The 27888-nt window shown below is 36.6% G+C and overlaps 2 protein-coding genes across 2 annotated transcripts in view; one reads left to right on the top strand and one right to left on the bottom strand.

Annotated features, from left to right (window-relative positions):
- Positions 1-4627: 4627 nt before the first annotated feature.
- LOC310648795 (uncharacterized protein) lies at positions 4628-5974 on the top strand. Its single transcript, XM_083376844.1, has 2 exons — positions 4628-5833; positions 5910-5974. The coding sequence occupies exon 1, from the start codon at positions 4685-4687 to the stop codon at positions 5327-5329; it is 645 nt and encodes a 214-aa protein (XP_083232970.1). The 5' UTR covers positions 4628-4684; the 3' UTR covers positions 5330-5833; positions 5910-5974.
- Positions 5975-8021: 2047 nt separating this feature from the next.
- Positions 8022-27888, bottom strand: part of CFAP69 (cilia and flagella associated protein 69) — a gene marked incomplete at both ends in the record, with an annotated part of 42658 nt that continues 22791 nt past the window's right edge. Inside the window, 12 exons of the mRNA XM_083376837.1 lie at positions 8022-8198; positions 10101-10205; positions 10637-10723; positions 10982-11179; positions 11854-11930; positions 13614-13751; positions 15517-15709; positions 19170-19251; positions 20792-20910; positions 21051-21163; positions 26326-26490; positions 27575-27791. Of these exons, the coding sequence (XP_083232963.1) occupies positions 8022-8198; positions 10101-10205; positions 10637-10723; positions 10982-11179; positions 11854-11930; positions 13614-13751; positions 15517-15709; positions 19170-19251; positions 20792-20910; positions 21051-21163; positions 26326-26490; positions 27575-27791 (1671 nt within the window). The remainder of the gene's footprint in view (positions 8199-10100; positions 10206-10636; positions 10724-10981; positions 11180-11853; positions 11931-13613; positions 13752-15516; positions 15710-19169; positions 19252-20791; positions 20911-21050; positions 21164-26325; positions 26491-27574; positions 27792-27888) is intronic.

The following is a 27888-nucleotide window of genomic DNA, read 5'->3' as shown; positions in this document are numbered from 1 at the left end:
GTTATCAAACTACCAAGATAATGCAGAGGAGTTCATTGCAAATTTGGAATGCAAACTCGACATTAACTTTTATTATGTGACTGCAGTGGTGGGATTCAGCTGGTTCGCACCACTTCGGCAGAACCGGTAGCTAATTTTTTGTTGTCCAGGCCCAGAATGGACTTCCAGAAGTGGCATCCACACAGAGAACTGGTTGTTCACATATTTGAATCCCGCCACTGAAATCAGGCATTTGGCAACCTGGTCCTATTTACAACTATTATAGTGTTCTGTGATCATGTGACCTTATTTGCCAATTTCCAGCAAAAATTGCCTATTCAGAAGAAAAAGTTTACAATTATGACTGTGGAATTGATATAACAACCACTGCCGTAAAATAGGATTTCACTTGACTGGCAACTGCAGAGAATTATAACAGAAATTTTGGTTCCAATTGCAATTATAAATCAAGGACTACTTGTAATACAGCATGTTGCTCACAAAATGTAATAGTGAAGTTTCTATATGGAGTTTGGAACTAGTAGAGGGAGCCTTATTATTAAATATTACATGATTAAGAAATAATATTTCATTTTATTTGAGGAATGCTGGCTGTAATTACTGTAGCATGCACCCAAGACGCTGTTTTGCAAAAGTAATTCTTTCAGGCAAAATTCAGCAATATAATAATCAAATGAATAGATAACTACAGATAGAAATTTTCAGCAAGTTAGAAGAAGTGATAGATTAATTCTATCTCTCATTAATTTTTAAAGCCATATAGTCAAAGAGGAACAACCTAATTTTAACTTTCTATACAAAAATAGTATGGAAATTTAATCTAGGTTTGTGCACCATCAAAGAGGGAACCCAGATTCTTAGCTTACACTCTGTTTTGGAGTTAACACCTCAAAGAAAATGCAAGAGGACATGGTTGGACAGAACAATAATAATCTCTCCTTTCAATAGTAAGTCAGCTTCATTTAGTCAAACCTGTTTTTATCTTTTCAGTTTAGGAATGTTAAAAGCTATCAATTAATCCATACAGCAATACGATCAATATTCTAGTCTGCAATGGCTTGAAAATATCATTTACCGTATTTTTCGGACCATAAGACGCACCTGACCATAAGACGCACCCAGTTTTCAGAGCAGGAAAACAAGAAAAAAAATATTCTGAACCAAATAGTACCAGTATATTAAAACAGGGCTTTTCAACCTTTTCATCCATTGTACCACTTTTAGGACAAGGCAATGTCCGAGTACCACCAGTCGCCCAGCAAGGTGTCAAAAACTTGACCCCCCAAAAAAAGGAAAAAAATGATAAAGTACAGGTAGTCCTCAACTTACAACGATTCACTTAGTGACTGTTCAAAGTTATGACAGCACTGAAAAAAGTGACTTATGACCATTTTTTCACACTTATGACCATTGCAGCATCCCCAGGGTCATGTGATTTACATTCGGATGCTTGGCAATCAATTCATATTTATGATGGTCACATTGTTCCAGGGTCATGTGATTGCCTTTTGCAACCTTCTGACAAGCAAAGTTAGTGGGGAAACCAGATTCACTTAACAATCATGTTACTAATTTAATTTCTCTCTCTCCTTTTCTTTCTCTCCCTCTCTCCCCCTCCCTTTTTTCTCTCTCCTCTCTCTCCCTTTCTCTCTCTCCCTCTACCTATTTTTCTCTTTCCCTCTATTTCTCCCTTTCTCTTTCTCCCTCTATTTCCCTCCCTTTCTTTCTCCTTCTCTCTCCCCCCTATTTTTTTCTTTCCCTCTATTTCTCCCTTTCTCTCTCCCCCTCTATTTCCCTCCCTCTTTCTTTCTCCTTGTCTCTCTCCCTTTCTCTCCCTTTCCCTCTCCCTTTCTTTCTCCTTCTCTCTCTTTTTCTCTCCCTATTTCTTTCTCCCTCTTTCTCTTTCTCTCTCTCTCCCATTGTCCCTTCCTTCCTTTCTTCCTTCCCTCTCTTTGTCCTTCCCTCTCCGCGTTAGAGCAGTACCTGCGGAGGCGGCTCTGCTTTCTCTTGCAGAAAGCAAGCTAAAATGGAGCGAGGGAGATTGCCAGGAACGCGAATTGGCCGATCTCGCGCTCCTGCAATCTCCCTTGCTCGGTTTCAGCTTCCCTTGCTACAAGAGAAAGCAGGCTGAAATGGAGCGAGGGAGATTGCAGCAGTGCGAGATTGGCCAATTCGCGTTACTCGCAATCTCCCTTGCTCCATTTCAGCCTGCTTTCTCTTGTAGCAAGGGAAGCTGAAACCGAGCAAGGGAGATTGCAGGAGTGCGAGATCGGCGTTTCTCAACACGTGCCAATTCGTGCTCCTGGTAATCTCCCTTGCTTTCCACTTGCAGAGGTTGGGGCTGGCCATACGGATCAGCTTCGGACCATAAGACGCACCCTCGTTTTCCCCACTTTTTGGGGGAAAAAAGTGTGTCTTATGGTCCGAAAAATATGGGTAAAGAGATAAAAATAAAATACTATAAAGTTTTATGTTGTGTGGGCCTCATTATTTATTTATTTATTTATTTATTTATTTATTAATTATTGGGACTTATATGCTGCAATATCTCCCGAAGGACTCAGGGCGGCTAACAACAATAAAATACAACAATACAAAAGTTAAAAAGAATTAAATTTATTTATTTATTTATTTGATTTGTATACCGCCCTTCTCCCTAAGGACTCAGGGCGGTGAATTAACAGCCCCAATAGAATAAATTAAAAGTGGAGTTAAAAATTAAAAAAACATTTTAAAATCCACCCCCCCTCCCCCCGCCGTCTGATGCTACCCGAACTGCACAGCAGGCTGATATGCATCATATGATGGATTTTTGGTTGTTAATGGGGAGAAGAAACATGAGCAGGCAGCATGCGCCACTGAAGTTCGACATATCTCTCCTCTTTAGAATGAGATGGTGGGATACCAAGTGAATACAATTAGTGCAGAATAGAAAACAGACTGGTCCTTGATCTGCTAATAAAAAAATCCACAGCCATGTGGTTCTGAATAGCATTTTGAGACATAGAGAAGTCTCCTACATTTGCAGTCTCCTAATGGTATATTATAAACTTGGCATAAATTTCAAGTGATTCTGAAATATTCAGATAGACCTATTTAATTCAGCACTCCTAAACCTGGCAAAAAATCAATGCAATACAGACTGGAAAGGGGATTTCCATTCAGCACAACACTATGTTTAGGTGGGTGCAGACTATTTGATCCTGCCCTGTTAATGTTTCCAAATGAAATACATGGGAAAATCTCATTGGGGGCGAAACCACTTAGGGTTAAGGTTAGGTTCTGCATGAATTTGGACAGGGTTGTATATATTTGCTTAATAAGAGAAGTGAAGTTGTGATTCCCTCCTAAAAACTGAGAAGAACGTAAATGGATCACTGGAATCAAAACTCCCAAAATATAAATACCATACCATGTAGGAGGTGATACTTTATGAGCAGAGGTCCCACACTCCAAAACCAACCATTCTTGAAGTTTACCTAGTTTTTAATGCAGCAGAGATATTAAAACTCCAATTACAGTTTGTCATATTTCCCACAAAAATTGCTTTTATGAGATGAGATTTTCAATACATACAATATCAAGAAAAGATATAAACTTCCATACTTCTATATTTTTATGAATTATTCTACTCCCTGAAAAATAATATGCATCAAGAAAAGCACCATTAATAAATGATAAAGGGGCTTCTAACAAAGGAACACTCTCCGCTGTCATTTTAGGTGGCATTTTAGTGCATACCAACAATCTTTCAGCTTCAAATTTACAGCTTCAAATTTACAGTAAGGTTTTTTCAGCTTCAAATTTACAGTAAGGTTGGAAGACATATTAGTAAGAAAATTATCCTTTCAAGTTGGTTGATGATCATGGTGGGGGAAAAAATTCCATTCAGTTTGTGAATGACAAAGGAGATACTCCTTGCATTCGTGCAGTCGGTAAAGAAGTCTTACACGGATCCTGGAGCAGAACAACAGGATCATACGGATTTTTAGGGAACTTCTTAGGATAAAATCTAAAAATAAAAGTCAATAATTTGTGTCCCAGTTCTGAGGAGGGTGAAATGTAAAATTTTCTTCCACTAGTGGCATTTGCTACCAATTTATGTGAGCAACCATGACATTTTCTATAATAAAAGATAGGAATATGTTCAATCTAGACTGTATATAAGTGCAAGAAGACATTTGGACAGTAACATATAAATGTCTTTTAATTAAACCATAGTCTTTTCTACCCTCTTGTTGAATTCTGTGTGATAAATGGCATGGAATTTCCGTAATTTGCTGAACAATCTTTGAAGTGAAGTAACTTCCATTGCCTGAGCCAATACTCAAAATAGGCAGTCCAAATCTGGGAATAATTTATCTCAACGCTTTAGTCAGTCTCTTAGACTTGTTAGTTCTAGTAGGAAACACAAGAATGTGTCCAGGTATCAATTAATGATAGATTTGTACAGATGGAGGAGAAATTGGAGAAATTGGAGGAGAGAATGGAGGAGAGGATGGAACAGAAGTTCAGAGTGATGAAGGCAGACATCTTGTCTTCAGTGTGTAAAGTGGCTCGCTGTGTGGAAGAATTGGAGGAAAAGCTAGAAGATTTGACTCAAAAGAATGCTATATTAGAGGCAAAAGTATTGGAGAATGAAGATAAAGTGGAAAAGGAACTGAGTCTTGCTCAATATTACCAGATGCAGTTTGCCATTAGAGTTAGAGGCTTAAAGGAGAATACCAAGGAAGATCTAAAGCAGCTGGTTTCTGAGGCTTTTGAAGTAGTGTTGAAACAGCCAGCATCTGAAATAAAAGGAGGCATGGATAAAGTGTTTCGTGTGAATTCATGGATTGCTAGACAGAGAAAGTTGCCTAGAGATGTGGTGGTATATTTTGCAAAAAGGGAAACTAGAGATGAAGTTATACGAGCTGCTTATGATACTAAAGTTGTGATTGCTAATCAAGAAGTTTTGGTCTTAAAAGAAATTCCTCCAAAGATTTTAAGGAGAAGGAAGGATTTTACATTTCTTGTGCAAGAGCTCAAGCACCGAGATATAAGGTTTAGATGGGAGATCCCAGCTGGGTTGATGGTGACGCACGAAGGTAAAAGGTACCGTCTGGTTACTGTGATGCAAGCGCGTGATTTCTATAATAATGTTTTAACTGCAACGCCATTAACACTTCTGGAAGCTGAAAAGGGATCTGGAGAAGGAGTGCATCAAGAGGTCGAAGGTGGTCAGATAGAAGACAACGGTGTTGGAGGAGATCAAGATACAACTTCGTCAGATGATTCTATAGAACAGAGGGTGACGTGTGCTGCTGCAAAACGATCTAAGAGAAAATAGCAGGATTTGCAGAAGTCTATGGAATTTCTACGACGTATTCATAGTCAAGTATGGGAGGTGGGAAAAGATTTGGGTGTAGACGCAATATATTTTTTATATGTGGTGGTTTTGTGGAAAGGGTGAGTTGTTTTTTTTTTTGGATTAAAGTTTGGTGGAATATATAGAAGATTTCCAAATGGAGGTTAAAGTTTTGTTCGCAATCTTTTTTATTGTTTGGAATAATTATAGATGTGCTGGAAGAGGAACGGCCGATTACAGAAGAGTGGACTTTAAAGTTTTCTGATTTGGTTGAGGTGGCGAAGATTTTGGTTAATTTGAAAGATTATTTGTAAGAACGTTATATCATGGAATGGACAAAATGGATGGAGTCTATTTAGGACAAGTATAGGTTGAGAAGTATTATATAGTATTTGAATAATTCTTTTTTCCTTTTTTTCTGTTTTTTTTCCTCTTTCTATTTTGGGGTTTTTTTCTTGTTTTTAATGTATATTTAATATTATTAAGGTTTGTTTTATTCTATATAAGCTAGAAAGTGTTTCTTTTTTATTTTAGTTTTTTATATATATTTAATATTGCCAAGGTTTGTTTTATCCTATATAAGCTAGAGAGTGATGGATTTTAGAATTTATAGTTGTTAGTACATGGTTGCTTATGTTTGCCTTTCTTTTTTTTCTTTATATATATATACCTTGTATTCAGCTCTGGGAAGTCGGGGGGGGAGGGGGGGAGGCAGGGGGGGGAGGAGGGGGGGAGGTAGGGGGGGAGGAGGGAGGGGGAAGGGGGGTTTTTTAAAGGAAAATTGTATTTTAAAACTTTTCAATAAAAAAAAAAAAAGAATGTGTCCAGGCCTCTGCCTGATTTAGCCAGACTATTGTGTTTTTTAAACACAAGATTCTGTCACGACTCTGCCCATTTCTCAAGCGTAATAAACTCAGCAGTTTGAAATTACTGCAACCAGCGGGAAGGAAATACGGTTGTTTCAGTTTTCTTTCTTTTGAAAGGCATATGCCCACATTATGAATTATTGTTTTTATGGATGTCTTTTAAAACTTCTAACATTTTTTTTCTTTCCAGAAATGTTGTTTTAATTGTGAATATTCAATTTATTTTTCCAAATTCAATGTCAAAATTCTTGTATTATCATCATGCTTTTTATATCTCAAAGTTCATAAGATATACCTCTAAATTCATGTCTGCATCTAGAAAAGGATGTGTACTAATACAGGGATCCTCTATCCCCAGGCCGCAGCCCACTACCGTGCTGTGGCGTGGTTCCAAATCCAGGTGTGGAAAAGATGGGCAAGTGCTTCCATAAGAAGGTCCACTTGCACGAGCAGAAGGCGCTTGCACTTCACTTGAATGGAGCTTTGCATGGGAGCGCCCTCTGCTCAGGAGCTTCACATGAGCCCAAATGTCTGCTGTTCACGAGTTGAGCTTCGCACGAGAGCAGGCACTGTCCACTCACAAGCAGAATACTGTGTGAGTGGAGGGTGTGAGTGCCCACTTGCACAAACAGAACTGTGCACATCTGCGTATGCCTGCTACTCACACGCTCACCCACTCATGCCAGGCCGCCAATCTGGAAAGGTTGGGGTCTGCTGTGCTAGAAAATTAAATCCCTTGCTAGCAGAGAGGATGCATTATCCACATTTTAACTTTCTTAACTTCATTGTGTTCTTATACTATAGTTCACCAACAAACATAATAATTTATACTTTCTTCTATGACTTGTTCAAGAGTGAGAAATAATGAAATGTTTGCCACTGAATTATGACTCAGAATTTCTGCAAGAAACAAGTTCCATGAAAAGGCAGTTCTCAGTATTTGAGGTTATTTTGATGATGGTTTTCTATCATGCCCCCATTGGAGCTTGAATCTGTGGATGAAGATGAACCGGAGCTGGAGCAGATGGAGATTGAGGAGCGTTAGAGGAATATGTGGAAGGGCTGAGGCCTTTCAGGATTGGGATGGCTTGGAAATGGGGAGGAAAAGGGCGGAATGACCCTTTGGAAAACATTTGGAGCAATAAAGGGGTGGACTGAACTGTCAAGCTGACAGTGTTGCCTCTGTACCTTGCCCTGGCTCATCACAGTTTTCCCTCAAAAAAAGATATTATTCTTGATTACTTTGATCTGAATATGTACATCTGAAAGTGAACTAAGATGTATATAAGGGTAATCAATGGCCACCCACTTTGTTAATGAAAGTTAAAAAAAAACCCTCTCATATCTCTGTAACATGTCACATTCCAGATTTCTCTCATTCATCTTATTAGGAAGCATTTACTGAGTTATAACAGAGATTACCAATGGCACTTTCATTTTATTCCTTAACTGTCTTTTTTCCTTTTTTATGATTCAGATGTTTGTTAGCATCAATAGCATAATACAGAGTTAAATGCATCTTAGTTAGTACTCAGTCACAGATTGCACATTGAGTTAATTTGGCAAAGATTAGACATAACTGATCTTCATAATGTACTAGATTTATTGGTTAGTATGATGTCCACATTATTTCAAAATATTATACTTGAATACGTATATGTGCACCCCTAGATACGTGTATATACTATCTAAAGAGAACATTTTACTAATCTTCCAGATGATCCAAAGAGACCGTTAAGATGTACATATAAATTAAATAAACTCTATACACAGAGCTATGCAGAACTGTCAATATCAGTATTGGACATTTATTTCACAGTTACTGAACTTTTCTTGAATGAATCTATTACTTTAACTCCTTCAATTTTTTTTAAGGCTCCTCCACGAATTGGAAGCTTTTTCAGTGCAAGATCTGTATCAGCTAGAGGCCCTCCAGTTAATTCAGAAGGTGTACTTTCCACGGCTACTAAGCGACCAGATGCAACCTGCAAAAATAAAAATGTTGCTCAATATCCTAAAAAAACAAACACAACAGTTCAACTTCATTTCTATTTTCCAATCTGAGAAACAGAGAAGCTTTTAATGAAATATATTCTGAAAGGCAAAGTTTGATTAAATTGGCTTTAAAAATATTTTTGTTGTTCATCATTCTACTTTCTTTATAAAAATTACATTTTTATTTCAAAAACATATCCTTATTTTATAGTTCAGGTTTGAGTATTCAGATTAAAAGTATATTATTTATATAAACATAATTTATAAAGTTAATAGTGACTGAAAATTAAACTGTTATTATATAGACCAGGGGTGTCAAACTCAATTTCATTGAGGGCCGCATCAGCATTGCGGTTGCCCTCAGGGGGCCGGGTGGGTGTGGCCTGGGTGGGCGTGGCCTACTGGGTGGGCGTGGCTAGAGTGTGTATGGCCTACTGGGTGGGCGTGGCCAGCTCTACATCATTCGCATCAAGGGTGCCTATGGGGGCCTGGGCAGGAGTGGGACAGATCTGAGGGTCTCTGGCAGAAGGAGGGTCTCTGGGCCAGGGCCAAGGCAGTGGGGGCCGTTCCCTCACTGTTTCCAGGATGGCTTCGCGGGCCACATGAAACCACTTCGCGGGCCGGATCCGGCCCCCGGGCCTTGTGTTTGACATGTCTGATATAGACCAATAGATAAGAGATAGGATAGCTAACTCTTCATTTGTGTATTCCATTTGCTAAAATTCAGAAGACTAGTAAGATTTTGTTGTTACCCGTGTTTCTCCCTATGTTACATGTATTTCTCCCAATGTCTTTTCTGGACTTCTAAAAACTGCTTCTCCTCACTCTAGTAGTATCTTTATTAAGTCACCTATCAGCATTTATTTCCTCACTCTAATAAAGGAAATTTTCATAAATTCTGCTTACTTTCGCAGTATGTAATACAATAGATTGTATTTTTTGTGTGTATCTATGTACATTAGAAAGAATCAAAAATACCACTACATATGTATCTAATCACATCTATATCCTGATTGATATTTAATGTTCAAATCAAAATCTTTTACAACAATCATAGACAGAAAAATATTAGAGGTCATTTGCACTAAAGCCAATTATTTAATACTTTTAAACCATCCAATAAAAATTCAATTTCAATACTCTTATTTTAACATACTAAATGTATATTGGAAATGCCTTGCTGAAAAAAAGGTTCATACTACTGTAGATTCAGAAAAGTCATTGATAAAATGGAAATAGGCTTTCCTTAAATTTCCATAGGGCCATGAGCATAATAGAATAATACAGTTAATATTTTGGCACTTTTATGGTTTATCTGGAAAAAATAATTCCAATATAAGTTTGAATATTTTATTTGCAGAGTTATTCTGATTTATGGTAATGTAATACAAAACGTTTTACAGGAATTTAAATCTTAAATATTTGATTGAAGCAATTTGGCCTAGTGGTTGACACGAGTCTAGAAATCGGGAGACCTTCCTTAGCCACAAAAGCTAGATGAATGGGTCAGTCATTCTCTGTCAGCTCAACGCACCACACAGGTGTCCCAAAGGAGCTTTTTCAAGAGGCAGCTGAACTTTCTTGTTTTTCTTAGAAGACATTTCACTTCAGCTCTGAAGAAGCTTCTTGTAGGAGAAGTGAAACATCTTCAAAGAAAAACAAAAAAAGCACCTTTGGGACAACCCTGACCTGGATGACTGAAAATTTCCATAGTCATTCACCTCAGAGGTTTGTTGTCATAGGGAAAATAGGAGGAAGGTGTGATGGATATGTTTGCTGACTTCAGTTATATGGAAAAAATAATAAAAGTAGGATATAAATAAATAAATAATAAAATAAAAAGTAATTGCTTTAATTTGGATTAGAAATGAACAATTAAAAATTTTACTCACTGTTGTATTTAGGCTTTTAATGTCAGTTGAATGGAAAGTTGCATTATAGTATTTTATCTTTGGTCTAGAGTTTTCTATAGATTTTTCTCGAAGTCTTTTTGCTTTCTAGGAAAAAAAATTGAAAAATTTAAGTTCATAGGCAAATTAGCTTTTGTTAATGAGAAATTTAATGTCAGAATGATACATGGGAGAATATTTCAAGCCATGCTTTTTAAAGTATCAATACTGTACAAAAGTGATGTGATTATGTAAATAGTTATGCTACGTGTAAAGCATGCTACATAAAATAAATGCACGCTGTCAACAACTATAACAAAAATCAAAGGAATTCTTATGTCCATATTATAGAAATTCTTATTTATTCACTGTCTATTCTTAACATGCTTTTTCATATTCTTAATATTAAATCTATTTTTAAAAATAATAATTAATAGTGTAATGGCTTCATCAGTAAACTATTAATTCAGTTACTTACAGAAATATGAATTTGAAATATATTATCATCCCTAGTGAAGTCTACTGAATAGCTTTCTTACCTTCAAAGCCTCATAATTTGATGTGCGAGCTAAGAAATTTTCCCAAGATTTACTGACCATTTCCTTTTGTTTATGGAGAGAATGAATCTAGAATGGAAAACAGGAGGACACATTCTCAATTCTTTAGAAATCTTTTTAATGGAAAAAGGATTTAAAGAAAATCCTAGCTTATTGTTTAGCAAAGCATACAGTTCAAGTCACTGTATTTCTGCAAATAGTCTCTATTCTAAAGTTCATGTAGTATATTACATATATATCCCATGAAACTGTCACCGCATTAAAGAACTAACATTCTAACTAGTTATAGCAGTTATTTCTAAATGAATTATTGTGCCACAAACTTACCCTCCCATAACATTTTTCCTCCTCCTGAAGTTCCTGAAACTGCTGGCTTTCTAGCATTTCAGTTTGGAGAGAGACTACAATCTTTCCAACGTTTTCAAGAGCTTCAGTAATAAGTTGTAATGCTTCCTGATCAGGTGTCACTGGTCTAAATTTTTCTTTTTTAAGTTCTGCACATACTTCATCCCAGATCTCACCAACCTTTATATATTATAAACAAATGAGATGTTTTAAAATATCAGTATCGTATTAATTTCCCTTCCCACCCCAATATTATCCAAGTAGCATTGGACAAATTTGTCAAGGAATAATTTTCAAGAAATTTTGGAAAGCAAAACTCAGCAGTTCTTTAAAAACCTATGTGCCACTGTAACTCGAGCTTTTAAGACTATGGTATGAAAGATGAATAAAACAATGATGCTCCCTTGCTCTACACTGACAGATGCACTGAAGTAGGCAGTTCCTTTAACTGATCAAGTTTCTGAAGGTTACTTAGATCAGTAGATTTTTACTTTGCATCAATCTACATTTGTTTTTTTATTTTTGTTGTTACATGTCACCTAAAAACTATATCAAATATGAAATTAACAGACTCAGTTGTCTAATATCAAGAATTAGAAATGTTTGTGAAATTTTTTTATTAAAATACCGTCTAGTTTTTACCAATAATGATATTATGATCCTACTTTCAAACAATATATGTCAGGTTAATTCACTGAGAAAGCTACTGTATATTAATAAACATACGAAGCAAATACTTATTTTTTTAAAGTTAAAATAGTTTTGGGAATTTTAAAATGATGAAATAAAGATACATTTCTCCACATCTACGAATTGCACCAATGAAACAATAGATGAAAAGCTATGGTACTTACCTTGAAGTCTAGGTACCTGCGTATAATAGCAAGTGTAACAAAATCCCTTGCACAGAGCCCAGGCAAGTTTTCAAAACCTGAAGTAATGTATCAATTGTTATTTTTAAAGCATCATTATATTTTAAAGATTAACATTGTCTTAAGGTAAAGGTAAAGGTTCCCCCGCACATGCGTGCTAGTCGTTTCTGACTCTACGGGCCGGTGCTCATCTCCGTTTCAAAGCCGAAGAGCCAGCGCTTGTCCGAGGACGTCTCTGTGGTCATGTGGCCGGCATGACTAGACGCCAAAGGTGCACGGAACGCTGTTACCTTCCCACTGTAGTGGTCCCTATTTTTCTACTTGCATTTTTATGTGCTTTTGAACTGCTAGGTTGGGACGTGCTTTTGAACTGCTAGCTGGGACGAGTAACAGGCGCTCACTCTGTTACGTGGCACTCGGGATTCAACCCGCCAAACTGCCGACCTTCTGATCGACAAGCTCAGCGTCCTAACCCACTGAGCCTTATATTTATGTATAATGCACACATTAGCAAAATGAAATTATTCTCACCAAGCAACACTACTTAATGGCTGATCTTTGAAGTTATGGCTGCTGCAGCACCTGCAGTTATGTGATCAGAACTCAGGTGCTGAGCAGCCCTCCTGTATTTACAATGACAAAGGCCTTTTAACATTCCCTACCCCTTATCTTTACCTCTCTGCTCTTTTGACTGCACTGCACAGTGGACTTCTTGGTAATCACGGCAGCACTAGGGCTGAAGTAGAGACCCAGGGCCTTCAGCAATCTCAGCCAGCTACCACCACCTTAGGCCAGCCTCAGTACTGCCAGCACAAGTCAACATGAAAGGAGTGCCACCACCAAGGAGTGTTGCCTACACTGTGGTCAGCCACTCCAATGCCAGAGCACAAAGTAACAGCTGCCCCCAATGCATCCTGCCATTTTCTTTCTCCTGTCCTTAACAAGTTATGCCTATCCTGGCCCTGTGTGAGCAGCTGCAGGCCATGGCAGGCCTTCTTTGCAAGGCTGTGCATGCTCGTCTCCAAAGCTTGTGTACTGTTCTCCAGATTCAGTGCTGCCTTCTTGCAATACTTCTCACAATACTTCTGAGGCCTTCCAAATTTCCATACTAACGTTTCTACTGAGCCAGCAAGCAGTGACTGTGGCTGAAGTTGAGATCTAAAGGCAACAGTGTCCAGCTAAGACTGCTGAAGCTCTGGGCATCTACTTCAGCCTCAGCCCTATCAGCACTGTCATTGCTGCATGCCACTCTGTAGGGTAACCAAAAAATAAGACATAAAGATGGGTGAGGAAGTTGAAGAGGTGGCAGTCCGTTACTTTCTGAGATTTGGGATTGAGAGGAACCAAGCTGGGAATGTCATGGGTTGGGATGGAACTTTACCCAATGACCGGTGGGATTCAGATAACATTAGAATAGGGATTGCTATCACTAAGTGACACAGTCACATGACACCACATTTTACAACTACATCATTTAGCAATGTAAATTCCAGTTGCAGTTCACTATTGTTACTTGAGGCCTACCTGTATTTGCAGAACCTCTTTTTTACATATTAAATATACAGAAGCATCTTCAAGACCAATTACTGACAATTCTATTACTAATGTTTTGTATATTCCTTACAATTCTGGCTTGTTATATTTTATATTGGCTTGTGTCAAATTGTTTTTCTGTTATTTTTATTCATCATCTATAATACATGGAAAAGCAATTTGTTGGAAACAAAGCTCATGGCCCTTACCTAATTTACATATTAGACAATAAATTTTTGCCCTCATATTTTCAGCAACATCCATGACAGCAATAGTGGGACAGCTAGCAGGCATTGGAATTACTTCTTGTGTTTTTTGGAACTGGCCAACTAGTGGCTTCTTTGTATCTATGGCATTAAAAAACACTCATTAAAAGCTGTACAACAACAGTAATATTTTTAGTGAAATATAATTGCATCCTGTATTTTTTTTAAAAATAAAGATTTTAGAAATAATTTCTTAATGCAGATATAATATGATGAAAATTGGAATTGCTTTACTTATGAACCTCTGTAAGACATATCAGTATGGAAGGATCTGCAAAAGCAGTAAAATTCTCACAACTGTCCACATTTCTTATTAGTATATAGCCAAAGAACTATACATGTTTGCAATCAAACATTTTTGGCCATTACTACAGCAGTAGTATATATTTATGTAAATTTCATAAAGTTATTTAACATCAATGCTTCTAATAGCAGATTTCATATTATTCAAAAACTTTCCAGTTTTTTTAAAAAAACATCATATTTGTAACAATGTTGTCTGTATTTTAATGTGAGGTAATATATGATTTTAATGTCCAAATATAAATTCAACCTATGTAATTTGGTTGCAGAAAAAGAAAACAACATTTGTTAGGAAATCATATTTATTGTATTACATTTTGATCTCTATATTATCTTCACTGGTACGAATCATTATTTTCTAGGAAACTGATGATGTTTATGAAAAACAATCTCAGTTTCAAATGCTATTTCATGGTAAACAAATAATGGGAAAAAGCATGTTCTTATATTTTTAAATAATATATTGGTACATTTTCACGAAGTTCATCTTGTTTCTGATTTCACTAACTGTAGTTAAAGCACAACACAATTCTCAAGTTCAGCCATAGATAGATAAAGTATGTATGCATTTATGTATTATTTATTTATATTTTATAGCTGTCCATATTCCTTAGATATGAACTATGACTTTTAATAATAATCCAGATGTCTACAGAGGTTTATAGTGGAAAACATAATTGAGTTGCTGAGGTGCCTCCATTCTGTTAATTCCTGCTGCCTGCTCTTTGCTTTTTAATCAGAATTTTTAAATTTTATGGATTTGGTGATTGTTTTTTATATTACTGTTTTGTGTTTTTAATATGCTACCTGGTGACTTTTTCATGAAATGGCCATAAAAGTATGATAAATGAATCAGATTCTGGTACAAGTAGTCCTTGTTTAGCTACTGCTCACTGAAGCAACCATTTGAAGGTACGACAGCACCAAATGAGGACTGGCCCTCAAAATTGCAGCTGTCACATACCCCTGCAATCACAATTATAATTTGGGCACTTTGCAACTGGTGCACAATTATTGTAGTTGCAGTATCCCACAGTCAAGTGATCACCTTTTGCAATCTTCACTGCCAGCTTCCCACAAACAAATTCAATGGGGAACCCAGGAAGAAATCAGAAGTCATGGTCATGTGACAATGCTTTTAATGACTGTGTGTAATTTGCCTAATAATGACATTGGAACTGCTGTCATAATTTGATTTTTCCCAGTGGTTAACTGCAGATCAAGCCTTCTCCTGACCAACTTTTCTATTGACTGACTTACCCACATTACGTCAAAACATTAAAAACAATTTTAGTCATAGTAGAAGTATCTATATAGGATTAAGAAAAACTGAAAAATTAAGATTGCCTTCAGACGAGTGGTGGGATTCAGCCAGTTCGCACCAGTTCAGTACAACTGGTAGCTAATTTTTTGCTGCCCAGGCCCAGAATGGACTTCCGGAAATGGCATCAACACAGAGAACAAGTTGTTCACATATTTGAATCCCACCACTGCTTCACACTATGGTTGTTCATGAGGTAAAATACCATGGACCAATACTTACCAACAATTCTTCCAGCTTTATCATGTTTTACTCCCATCTCTTCTTCTTCTTGTCTCCATAAGTTTATTAACAAATTAGCTGCTGTTTGGTCTTTTTTCCCACGCCAAACATTGATGTGAGATACAGTTTTAGGATTATCACAAAATTCAACTAATATTCCGAGAATTAGGTTACATACATTCTTCTGATTTAACTTTACAGAAAAAAAACAGGAAAGAAGGGAAGCTATGAATGAAATAGACCTAAAATATTTTAAAAAATAATTATTACCATTTAACCAATATTAACTACAGGAATTCAAATATATAGAAGATTTTAACATAAAGGTATTCCATAATAATGGAGTGAATGAGAAGCTCTTTGTAACCTGGAATTATGAGACCATGGAATTTTAAATTCATGTTGAAATGTATAACAGTGTTTATTTGGGGATGTATGAAACTATTATATTGAGGATATATGAAACAAATATTTCTTGAAATCCTTATTACCATGCAAAGAAAAATGAACAATAAATATCAAAATTACATACAAAACTTTTATTTTTTTTTAATTTTAAGGGCATTGCATTATGCATAATATCTGGAAAATTGTAACTCTAAAGAATATTTGTTCCAGTTTTAGATAAGTTAATTGCAAGTTTCTAACTTTCACTGTTTTACAAGTATGTTCTAACTGTGAAAGTAATGCTATGAAAAATCAGTTCAATGCTGATTTGATATTTGACATTTTTGCTTTTTCTTCAATCCTGTATGTAATCTTATTTTTTCTGACAATAATAGAAGATACATAATTTAAGTCCTAGCAAAATTTTTAGTTAGATCCTTTACTCCATTTTTAGGGAATAATGTTTTTTTAAGAATTTTAAGTTTTCTGAAACCCAGCTATATGGTTTTGAATAAAGCACACAGATAGAATGTACAACTGTTTCTGCAAAGTATTATTTTAATAAGTTTAACAAGCTTGCATGCTTTCAAGACATATTTTCTTGAAAGAAATTAATCTGTTTAATTTATATCCCACTTTTTGCACAGGAATTCAAGGCAGTATAGACAGGAATCCCTTCTATTTTCCCCACAGCAAAAATGTAGCCCCAAATTATCCAGGCACCTTCAGTGGCTGAGGGTGGACTTGAACTTAGATATCCCTAATTTTTGTCCAAAAACTCAACAATTACACCACGCTGGCACTCCTATATTTATAATTTCTATAACACAGCATTACTTTGGCACAGAATAGAAATAGATCTGACTATAATTTTCATCCCTTTTTACTGTCCTAGTGTGACAGAATTAGAATTGAAACAAGGTAGTTTTACATCTAAGTAATCACTATAAAAACTATTTTACTGATTAACATAAAATGCTCCTAGAGTATCTGAATAAAAACATTTTCTGAACTGAGAATTTATTTAAAATAGTTGAAAAAGTAATAGAGTTAAAATTCTGTAAAGCTTTGAGTTCAAACAACGTAAAAATACATTGTTTGAACTCAATTACTTGCATTCTCTGAAACATCAGAGTCATTGAAAATATTTGAAAAGGTCTTTAGTAAGGTAACAGACAATTTGTTACTGATTTAAAAAAACAAATTTCAATTTAGACAATATACAAGAGTATTCTGTATTTCCCAATAAATGGCTTTAGGCTTTAAAGCAATGTTATGTATATTTCTTATGACTAAAAATTCAAGTCATTTCAGCAAAATATTCTCTTAGACTCCCTAAGATGTTTTAAAAAGATGAGCTCTTACTAAATGTTAGCCTTATATGCTAGAGATGAAGTCAATTTTAAGCAACTTTGGTAAATGCTATGACTGTGTTGACTTCATTATTTATTTTACCTGACTTATATACAGGTAGTCCTTGATTTACAACAGTTCATTTACTGACTATTCAAAGTTACAATAACATTGAAAAAAGTGACATAACCTTTTTTCACACTTATGACCATGTGGTTATGTGATCAAAATTCAGACATTTGGCAACTGACTCATATTTAAGGACAGTTGCAGTGTCCCCAGGTCATATGATTACCTTTTGTAAATTTATGACACGCAATGGGGAAGTTGAATTCACTTAACAACTATGGTTACTAACTTAACAATTGCAGGAATTCATTTAACAACTGTGGCAAGAAAAATCGTAAAATGTGGCAAAACTCACTTAACAAATGTCTTAACAATTGAGCCCAAAACAAAATTTTTGGGCTCAATTGTGATTGTAAGTTGAGGACTACCTGTATTTCTTATAATGCCATTATTTAGATAACTGTGGTTAATTGTGTTTTTAGAAAAAAAGCCTAATTAATTTTTTGTTAAACTATATCAGGCATGTCAAACTCGTGATGTCATGTGACATTGCGCAATGTATCGTGACTTTTTCCCCATTGCTGGCAATGGGGAGGGCGTGGTTTCGTTGTGATGGATCCGGCCTGCGGGCTGGCAGTTTGACATGCCTGAACTATATCTACAAACTCTAGCATATTTCAATATGTAAAGAATTTAACAGAATAACAGAGTGGGAAGGGCCCACTCTGGGTCTTCTAATCCAAACCTCTGCTCAGGCAGGAAACCCTATACCATTTCAGACAAATGGTCTTCTTAAAAACTTCTGGTGTTCGACCATTCACAACGTCTGAAGGCAAGTCATGCTACTGATTAATTGTTCTAACTGTCAGGAAATTTCTCCTTAGTTTTAGGTTGCTTCTCATCTTGATTAGTTTCCATCCGTTGCTTCTTGTCCTGCCTTCAGGTGCTTTGGACACTAGCTTGACTCCCTCTTCTTTGTGGCAGCCCCTGAGATATTGGAACGCTGCTATCATGTCACCCCTCACCCTTCTCTTCATTAAACTAGAGATGCCCAATTCCACCAACCGTTCCTTATATGTTTTAGCCTCCAGTCCCCTAATTATCTTTGTTGCTCTTCTGTGTACTCTTTCTAGAATCTTAACATCTTTTTACATTGTGGTGACCAAAACTGGATGCAGTATTCCAGGTATGGCCTTACCCAGGCATTGTAAAGTGGTATTAGTACTTCACGTGATCTTGATTCTATCCCTCTGTTAATGCAGCCTAGCACTTTGTTGGCTTTTTTGGCAGCTGCAAATTTAAGTGATTGTCCACTAGGACTCCAAGATCCCTCTCACAGTTGCTACTATTGAGCAAGGTACCACCTATACTATCCTCCTGTATCTTAAGCCTATCTTTGGGAGTGTTGGCTATTCTTGCCACTTTGGTGACATCTGCAAATTTGATGAGTTACCCATCTATCTTTTTCTTTTTATTTTAGAATTAGGTATAAATTACTTGCAGGCTTTTTCTGACTGTTTAGTTTAGTTTTGCTCTTTTATAAGAGGTTTTACGTTCCTGTTCTGGTTTTGCCTTTATTTCCCCTTTTTTTCCTATGTAGTTTGCTATAGGGTACTTTATGTAATTTTTTTATATAGTCAACAATTTTCTTTAAAATACATAGTATTTTATACTATATTAATGTAGATGTCATATATATATGCACACGTTAAATGTGTTAACTGTAGTATTAAGAAATATTAATTTATTAAAATAATATTTTGATGACTGTATGATAGTTTGAGAAGATTCAGTAAAATACAATCAATATTTTTGTCTACTCTTATATAAATAATACTACTTACTAAAAGCAAATCTAATAGAGTGAAGAGACCTTCTTTTTCAAGAAAATAGTCTTCTAAAATAGTGCAACCCATGACACAGCACCTTAAAAAAAATATTTTCAGTTTGTAGGATATGCTTTCAATTTAAACGTTATACTTTCAGTGAATGATTTTCACTAACAAGCTGCAAAGGGAGAGAATTCTAATATAATTAGTCATATACAAAGTTCAAACTAAAGAAAAGGTATTTTCACATTTGATTTAATAATGTTTAATTAAGAATTGCTGTGGCTGTCATTAAATTACTACAGCCTGATTTGGCAAACATTTAATCTCAAAAATTTAATTTAGTTTCAAAAACATCAATGGTTTAGCTAATCCAGTGCTATTGGCACTATGGTTCCAACCTAGGATTGAAGGCAAGAATGCAAAAAGTATATGGATCATATATTTTCTGATCCGTATGCTTCATCTCCCTCCCTCCCTCCCACATTTTTTCATATGCAGGGCAGTTAAAAAGGCAGAAATAAGGAGAGTGGGACTTGTTGAAGTTCAGGTGAGCCCAGCAGGGCAGAAGCATGAGGTCCTGTCCTAATGACTGCATTGCTTAACAATGGAAATTCCAGTCCCAGTTAGGGTCATTAAAAAAGGACTATTTGTATTTTCTGATCTGTCCCTCTTCTTCCTGGCGGACTCTACTATCCTGCAATGCTCCCAGCCTCCCCTTTGCTCTCTTCTGCATTTCCTTCCTCATCACTTCTCACTGAGTTCCACCATTTCAACTTTCTCCTAAATGCTTATTCCAACCTCCCCCTTGATTATGTCTCATGTCATCCCTATGTACTCCCCTGTGTTTTTCCTATCCAAATCGTTTGCTTCCTTATTTTTCTGCTATGCTCCCTGAAGTTTTCAGTATTGGTTTAAACTTATACATGTGTATGTATGTTCCGTACATATATGAATATAAATGTGAAGAAATGTCTAATATCAGCTTATGTCCCTGAATGTGTTTCTTTTTCTCCTGAGATCCTGGCCCTGTCTATACTTCCATCTATATTCCCACATCCTGGGCAAAAAATTCATGTATGAAACTGGAGTGTTTTTAAAACACTCCAGTTTCATACATGAATTTTTTGCCCAGGATTTGAGACTTCCTGCATGCAAAGTACATGCTCCACTTGATTTATGGCAATTCTCCCATAAGTCAAATTATTAGTATGAATGATATACGGTAAGCTGTATATTGAAAGATCATTCATTAAGGATCTTCAAAATATTGCCCCTACTTGTACAAAGCACTAGTTTGAATTTAATATTTATACTAGGGGAGTAAACAGGGAGATTAAAGTTGGGTAGAATTTTAAAGCAGACAAATTTATGTCCATTCCTAATAGTAACAAAACTAAAATTTTAAAAAAATATCAGTAATTAAATATCACAACCATTTAAAATTAAATATTTAAATATTTAATTAATATTTAAATAATTAATATTATTTAATATTTAAATATTTAATTAATATTTAAATATCTAAACTAAGAAAATGCTTTTGATTCTTTATGATCCATTGAATTAATTTAACTAATTTGCATGTCTGTCTCCCTTCTTTCAAAGATTATTGTTTTTGAAATTGCTATATTTACCATAAGCAGTCCAGAGCACAGAAAAGAAGACGATTATGACCCAGTCCACTATAGAAATTTTTGGCATCTATCTTCATAAATGGAATAAGGGTATCCACTCCTTCCCATCCAAAGAGTTCCTGTTTAATAATGAAACTTACATTATTCTGTAAGAACTATAAATAATTGTTCCTGTCTGTTCTACTTTGCTCAGACTGGATCTACAATATTGTGTCCATTTCACACAATGAACTTTTGAAATCAATGAGGATATACAAACCTTTCTATGGAGATTACTTTCACAAAGAGTTGACAAAATAAGTAAGACATCACTTTGAATCTCCATCACAAGGGCGGAATCTTTATGATTAGTTGTGGTAGTTTTTAAGATACCTAGTGGAAAACAACAATAAGGATGGTAATGACTGTTGCACTAGAAATTATTATATCAGTAGAATACTTTATTTTGCAAATTTAATACATCTAAAACTTATGCATATTATCTTTTAATGTAAAAAGGGAAACTTACTGGAAGTTAGGGTTTTTATTAGGATACAGCATTTTTATTAGAAGCAAAAATCTAAATGGTGATTATCTTTTCTTGTCCAATCTATTGGAGAAATCAGTCATGTGATTTAAGAGACTGATGTCAGTCTGATACCCTTCCTTCAATATGTTTTTTGAACACACAAATTTTAACAAGAACCATGCACATTAATTCTTTATTCAGACTCTGAGAAAAAGCAAACATTTTACTTTTTGCAATGTAGATTTTTATCTTTTGCTATGTTCTCAATCTTACAGAATTATAGCATTGATAGTTCTTGCCATGTACTGTATATTGACCTGTATAAATTGTGTACATGTATTTGTTGTTGTTGTTGTTAGTTGCGAAGTCGTGTCCGACCCATCGCGACCCTATGGACAACGTTCCTCCAGGCCTTCCTGTTCTCTACCATCTTCTGGAGTCCATTTAAGCTCACGCCTACTGCTTCAGTGACTCCATCCAGCCACCTCATTCTCTGTCGTCCCCTTCTTCTATTGCCCTCGATCTTTCCCAGCATTAGGCTCTTCTCCAGTGAGTCCTTCCTTCTCATTAGGTGGCCAAAGTATTTGAGTTTGAGCTTCAGGATCTGGCCTTCTAAAGAGCAGTCAGGGTTGATCTCCTCTAGGACTGACCGGTTTGATCAACTTGCAGTCCAAGGGACTCGCAGGAGTCTTCTCCAGCACCATAGTTCAAAGGCCTCAATTCTTTGGCGCTCAGCCTTTCTTATGGTCCAGCTTTCACTGCCATACATTGCAACTGGGAAGACCATAGCCTTGACTATACGCACTTTTGTTGACAGGGTGATGTCTCTGCTTTTTAGTGTGCTGTCTAGATTTGCCATGGCTTTCCTCCCGAGGAGCAAGCGTCTTTTAATTTCTTGGCTACAGTCCCCATCTGCAGTGATCTTGGAGCCCAGGAAAATAAAATCTGTCACTACCTCCATTTCTTCCCCATCTATTTGCCAGGAATTGAGAGGGCCGGATGCCATGATCTTGGTTTTCTTAATGTTAAGTTTCAACCCAACGTTTGCACTCTCCTTCTTCACTCGCAACAAGAGGCTCTTTAGTTCCTCTTCACTTTCTGCCATTAGAGTGGTATCATCTGCATATCTTAGGTTGTTGATGTTTCTTCCGGCAATCTTCATTCCAACTTTTGATTCATCTAGCCCTGCCTTTCTCATGATGTGCTCTGCATATAAGTTAAATAGGCAAGGCGACAGTATACAGCCTTGCCGGACTCCTTTCCCAATTTTGAACCAATCAGTGGTTCCGTGTCCAGTTCTCACTGTTGCTTCTTGGCCCGCATATAGGTTTCTCAAGAGACAAATAAGATGGTCTGGTACTACCATCTCTTTAAGAACTTGCCACAGTTTGTTGTCATCCACACAATCAAAGGCTTTAGCATAGTCAATGAAGCAGAAGTAGATGTTTTTCTGGAACTCTCTAGCTTTCTCCATGATCCAGCGTATGTTAGCAATTTGATCTCTAGTTCCTCTGCCTCTTCGAAATCCTGCCTGTACATCTGGTAGTTCTCGATCCACATACTGCTGGAGTCTAGCTTGCAGGATTTTAAGCATAACTTTACTACCATGAGAAATGAGTGCAATGGTGGGATAATTTGAACATTCTTTGACACTGCCTTTCTTTGGAATTGGAATGTAAACTGATCTTTTCCAATCCTGTGGCCACTGTTGAGTTTTCCAAATTTGCTGGCAAATTGAGTGTAGCACTTTTACTGAATCGTCTTTTAAGATTTTGAATAGCTCAGCTGGAATACTGTCACCTCCATTAGCTTTGTTGTTGCTCAGCTTTTCTAAGGCCCACTTCACTTCACATTCTAGGATGTCTGGCTCGAGGTCAGTGACCACCTCATTGTGATTGTCAGGGATGTTAAGCTCATTCTTGTATAGTTCTTCTGTGTAATTTTGCCACCTCTTCTTAATCTCTTCTGCCTCTGTTAGGTCCCTGCCATTTTGGTCCTTTATCATGCCCATTTTTGCATGAAACGTTCCTTTCATCTCTCCAATTTTCTTGAAAAGATCTCTAGTCCTCCCTATTCTATTGTTTTCTTCTATTTCTTTGCATTGTTCATTTAAGAAGGCATTCTTATCTCTTCTAGCGATTCTTTGGAATTCTGCATTTAATTGGGCGTATCTTTCTTTTTCTCCCTTGCCTTTCGCTTCCCTCCTTTTCTCAGCTATTTGCAAAGCTTCCTCAGACAGCCATTTTGCTTTCTTGCATTTCTTTTTCTTTGGGATGGTTTTGGTTGCTACCTCTTGTACAATGTTGCGAACCTCTGTCCATAGTTCTTCAGGCACTCTCTCTATCAGATCTAATTCCTTAAATCTATTTGTCACCTCTACTGTATATTCAACAGGGATATGATTTAATTCATACCTGACTGGCCTAGCGCTTTTCCCTACTTTCTTTAATTTAAGCCTAAACTTTGCAACAAGAAGCTCATGGTCTGAGCCACAGTCAGCTCCTGGTCTTGTTTTTACTGACTGTATAGAGCTTCTCCACCTTTGGCTGCAGAGCATATAGTCAATCTGATTTCTGTGTTGACCGTCTGGTGATGTCCATGTGTAAAGCCGTCTCTTGGGTTATTGGAAAAGAGTGTTTGCTATGACCATCGTATTCTCTTGACAAAATTCTATCAGCCTGTGCCCTGCTTCATTTTGTACTCCAAGGCCAAACTTGCCTGTTATTCCGGTTATCTTTTGGCTTCCTACTTTAGCATTCCAATCCTCCATGATGATAAGGACATCATTTTTGGGTGTTAGTTCTATAAGGTGCTGTAGGGCTTCATCGAACCGGTCAATTTCATCCTCTTCAGCACCGGTGGTTGGGGCATAGACTTGGACTACTGTGATATTGAATGGTTTGCCTTGGATTCGAACTGAGATCATTCTGTCATTTTGAGGATTGTATCCCAGTATTGCTTTTCCTACTTTTTTATTGACTATGAAGGCTACTCCATTTCTTCTGAGGGATTCTTGCCCGCAGTAGTATACCTGATGGTCATCTGAATTAAATTCACCCATTCCTGTCCATTTTAGTTCGCTGATACCTAAGATGTCGATGTTTAGTCTTGTCATCTCTTGTTTGACCACGTCCAGCTTTCCTTGATTCATGGATCTTACATTCCAGGTTCCTATGGAGAAAAAATCTTTACAGCATCGGACTTTCCTTTCACCACCAGACACATCCACAGCTGAGCGTCCTTTCGGCTTTGGCCCAGTCGCTTCATTCTTTCTGGCGCTAGTAGTACTAGCCCTCTGCTCTTCCCCAGCAGCATATTGGACGCCTTCCGACCTGAGGGGCTCATCTTCCAGCGTCATATCGTTTTGACTTTTGGAACTGTCCATAGGGTTTTCATGGCAAAGATACTGGAGTGGGTTGCCATTTCCTTCTCCAGTGGATCACGTTTTGTCAGAACTCTCTGCTATGACCTGTTCGTCTTGGGTGGCCCTGCACGGCATAGCTCATAGCTTCATTGAATTATGCAAGCCCCTTCGCCACGACAAGGCAGTAATCCATGAAGGGGGTGTACATGTATATATATATGTATATGTATATATGTATATATGTATGTATATATGTGTATATGTAAATAATAATAATAATATTAATAATAATAAGAAGAATAAGAATAAGAAGAAGTTGGAAGGGACCTTGGAGGTCATCTAGTCCAACCCCCTGCTCAGGCAGGAAACCCTATACCATTTCAGGCAAATGGCTGGCCAGTCTCTTCTTAAAAACTTCCAGTGTTGGAGCATTCACCACTTCTGGAGGCAGGTTGTTCCACTGGTTAATTGTTCTAACTGTCAGGAAGTTTCTCCTTAGTTCTAGGTTGCTTCCCTCCTTGACTAGTTTCCATCCATTGCTTCTTGTCCTGCTTTCAGGTGCTTTGGAGAATAGCCTGACTCCCTCTTCTTTGTGGTAGCCCCTGAGATATTGGAACACTGCTATCATGTCACCCCTCACCCTTCTCTTCGTTAAACTACACATACCCAATTCCAGCAACCATTCCCTATATGTTTTAGCCTCCAGTCCCCCAATCATCTTTGTTGCTCTTCTCTGTACCCTTTCTAGAGTCTCGACATCTTTTTTACATCGTGGTGACCAAAACTGGATGCAGTATTCCAGGTGTGGCCTTACCAAAGCATTGTAAAGTGGTATTAGTACTTCACTTGATCTTGATTCTATCCCTCTGTTAATGCAGCCTGTATATGTATACGTATGTATATGTATATATATATTCTAATGTTACAAGCCAGAAGCTCCTTGAGCAAAGAACCTGTGAATTGCCCACTCTCTAATTCAGATCTCCCAATATATCAATTCTCTGAGGATTCTTATTTCTCTGTAGAGGGCATGAAGGAAGATCACAAAGCCTAAAGCTCCAAATTAAAAAAAAACCTATTCCATTGTAGGGAACAAAATAGTTAATTGGCAGGAGTAGGGGCATTTCAGTCAAGATTCTTCATATTGAAGAATACAAATTCTCATCCTCAAAGCTATGAGACTAGAGAAAGGAATTTAATCCAACTGCAAACGTTCCTTTGAATGGAATACTATGAAACATACTGGGAAAGAAATATAAAGTTATAATCATGCTCTCCAAATATGAAAAATAGCATTCATACCTTTAGATAAAATATATAGAGTGCTAACATTACAGAATTAATATTTTCCATTCTAATTATATCCCTTATGTCTACTGTAAATTCATGCTATTTTTGAACCAACTTGCTGCATATGGTTTTACTAATAAAACAAACAGATAAAACAAACACAACCCCAAGATGATTCCAGACATGCCCTGTTTAAGATTGCCCTGCTATTAAATGTCTTGTATATTAGAAAGGGCTTACAAATACAGTCATTTGAAAAAAAATGAGGAAAAATGATGTTGTTTTAAAGTATAGTAAAAATAAAACTGAATTTTATTTTTATTCAGACAACTTTAAGTTAATGAAACAAAGTTAATTTCAGATATATGTTACCCAACAGTTGATGAATTGCCCCTTGATCACAAAGGTCAAGATTCACAGTATCATCACCGAGAGATACAATTGGATTCAGGACTCTCAAGCAGAAGCGCATCTGTGCAAGTTTGGTGCCACGACCACCTGTTCCATGGAAACTATTACCTTGAGTAAAGAAGGGATCTGCAAAGAAAATTATACGTTTTATTTCAAAGTAGATTATAAGGCCTTTCATTGAATAATTTATTAATTACAATTACATTATTGTAAATATAAGCACTCTACTATATCACTATAGTATAGATATTTCCACAATATTTAATCAAGTATCTAATTCTATAATTCTAAAGTTTAATTGAACATATATTCTCCCTAGGAAAAAGGAAGACTTTATCATGGCTCTTTGAAATACTGGCAAAAAATATGCTGTACATCTGGCTTCAATCTCCAAATCTACATGGTGGCAGAGAAGTGCAGAAATTCCTTGCTATCTATATAATAATTTTAAAAAAAATATTTTTGCTGAGTTTGTTCCCATAAAATGTTGCTATGTATTGCACTTAACAGTAGTAGTTTAATTTAGTAAGTTTTTCATTTCAAGATTTTCCATATAGTAATCCTCAACTTGTGACCACAACTGAGCCCAAAATTTTCACTGCTAAGCTGTTAAATGAGATTTTGCTCCATTTTATGATCTTTCTTCCCACAGTTGTCCAGTAAAATCCTGCAGTTGCTAAACTAGTTCATGATTGTTACGTGAGTCTGTCTTCCCCATTGACTTTGCTTGTCAAGTCGCAAAAGCACATGACCCAGGACACTTCAACTCTCATAAATACATGCCAGTTGCCCAGTATCCAAATTTTGATCCTGTGACTGAGGGGATGCTGCAGTGTGAGATCTCTTGCTCTCTTATAAGGATAGAAATTATGGAGAAAACCAAGCAGGATGAAACCAAGCAGTTCTTAGCCTAAAAGCAAATTTAGCTCTATATCAAAAATCACAGCATTTCATTATCAACGGCAATAGCACTAAGACTTATATACCGCTTCATAGTGCTTAACAGCCCCCTCTAAGCGGTTTACAGAGTAAGCATATGGTCCCCAACAATCTGGATCCCCATTTTACCAACCTTGGAAGGATGGAAGCCTGAGTCAACCTTGAGCAAGTCAGGATCAAACTCCTGGCAACGAGCAGTGAGTTAGACTGCAATACTGCATTCTAACCACTGCGCTATCACGGCTAAAAGTAATTTGCCTTATTGACTCACCATTGCTCACACACCATTCTAGAAACAGCAGAAGGCGAGTATTTCCTTGGCACAGCATATAGTCTTCAATCAATAAGGGAGCCATTGTTGCTAATGTAGCAATAGCAAGAAGCTGTAATTCTTCATACTGTGCTGCAGACATATCAAGTGCTCCTCCCTTTTCATTTGGTTTTAAATAATGAAACAAAGCCAGTATAACCTTACCCTCATGCAACAGCTAAACAGGGAAAGGAGATAAAATATAAACTGAAAAGAAAAATCAGTTTGAATAGTAATGGTGTAACAATAACAATATATTTTTGACCTTCTTTAGC

This window comes from Vipera ursinii (genome assembly GCF_947247035.1).
Source record: "Vipera ursinii genome assembly, chromosome: Z".
In the NCBI taxonomy this organism is placed as follows: domain Eukaryota; kingdom Metazoa; phylum Chordata; class Lepidosauria; order Squamata; family Viperidae; genus Vipera; species Vipera ursinii.
Note: the sequence above shows the minus strand (reverse complement) of the source record. Positions and strands in the feature narration are given on the sequence as shown.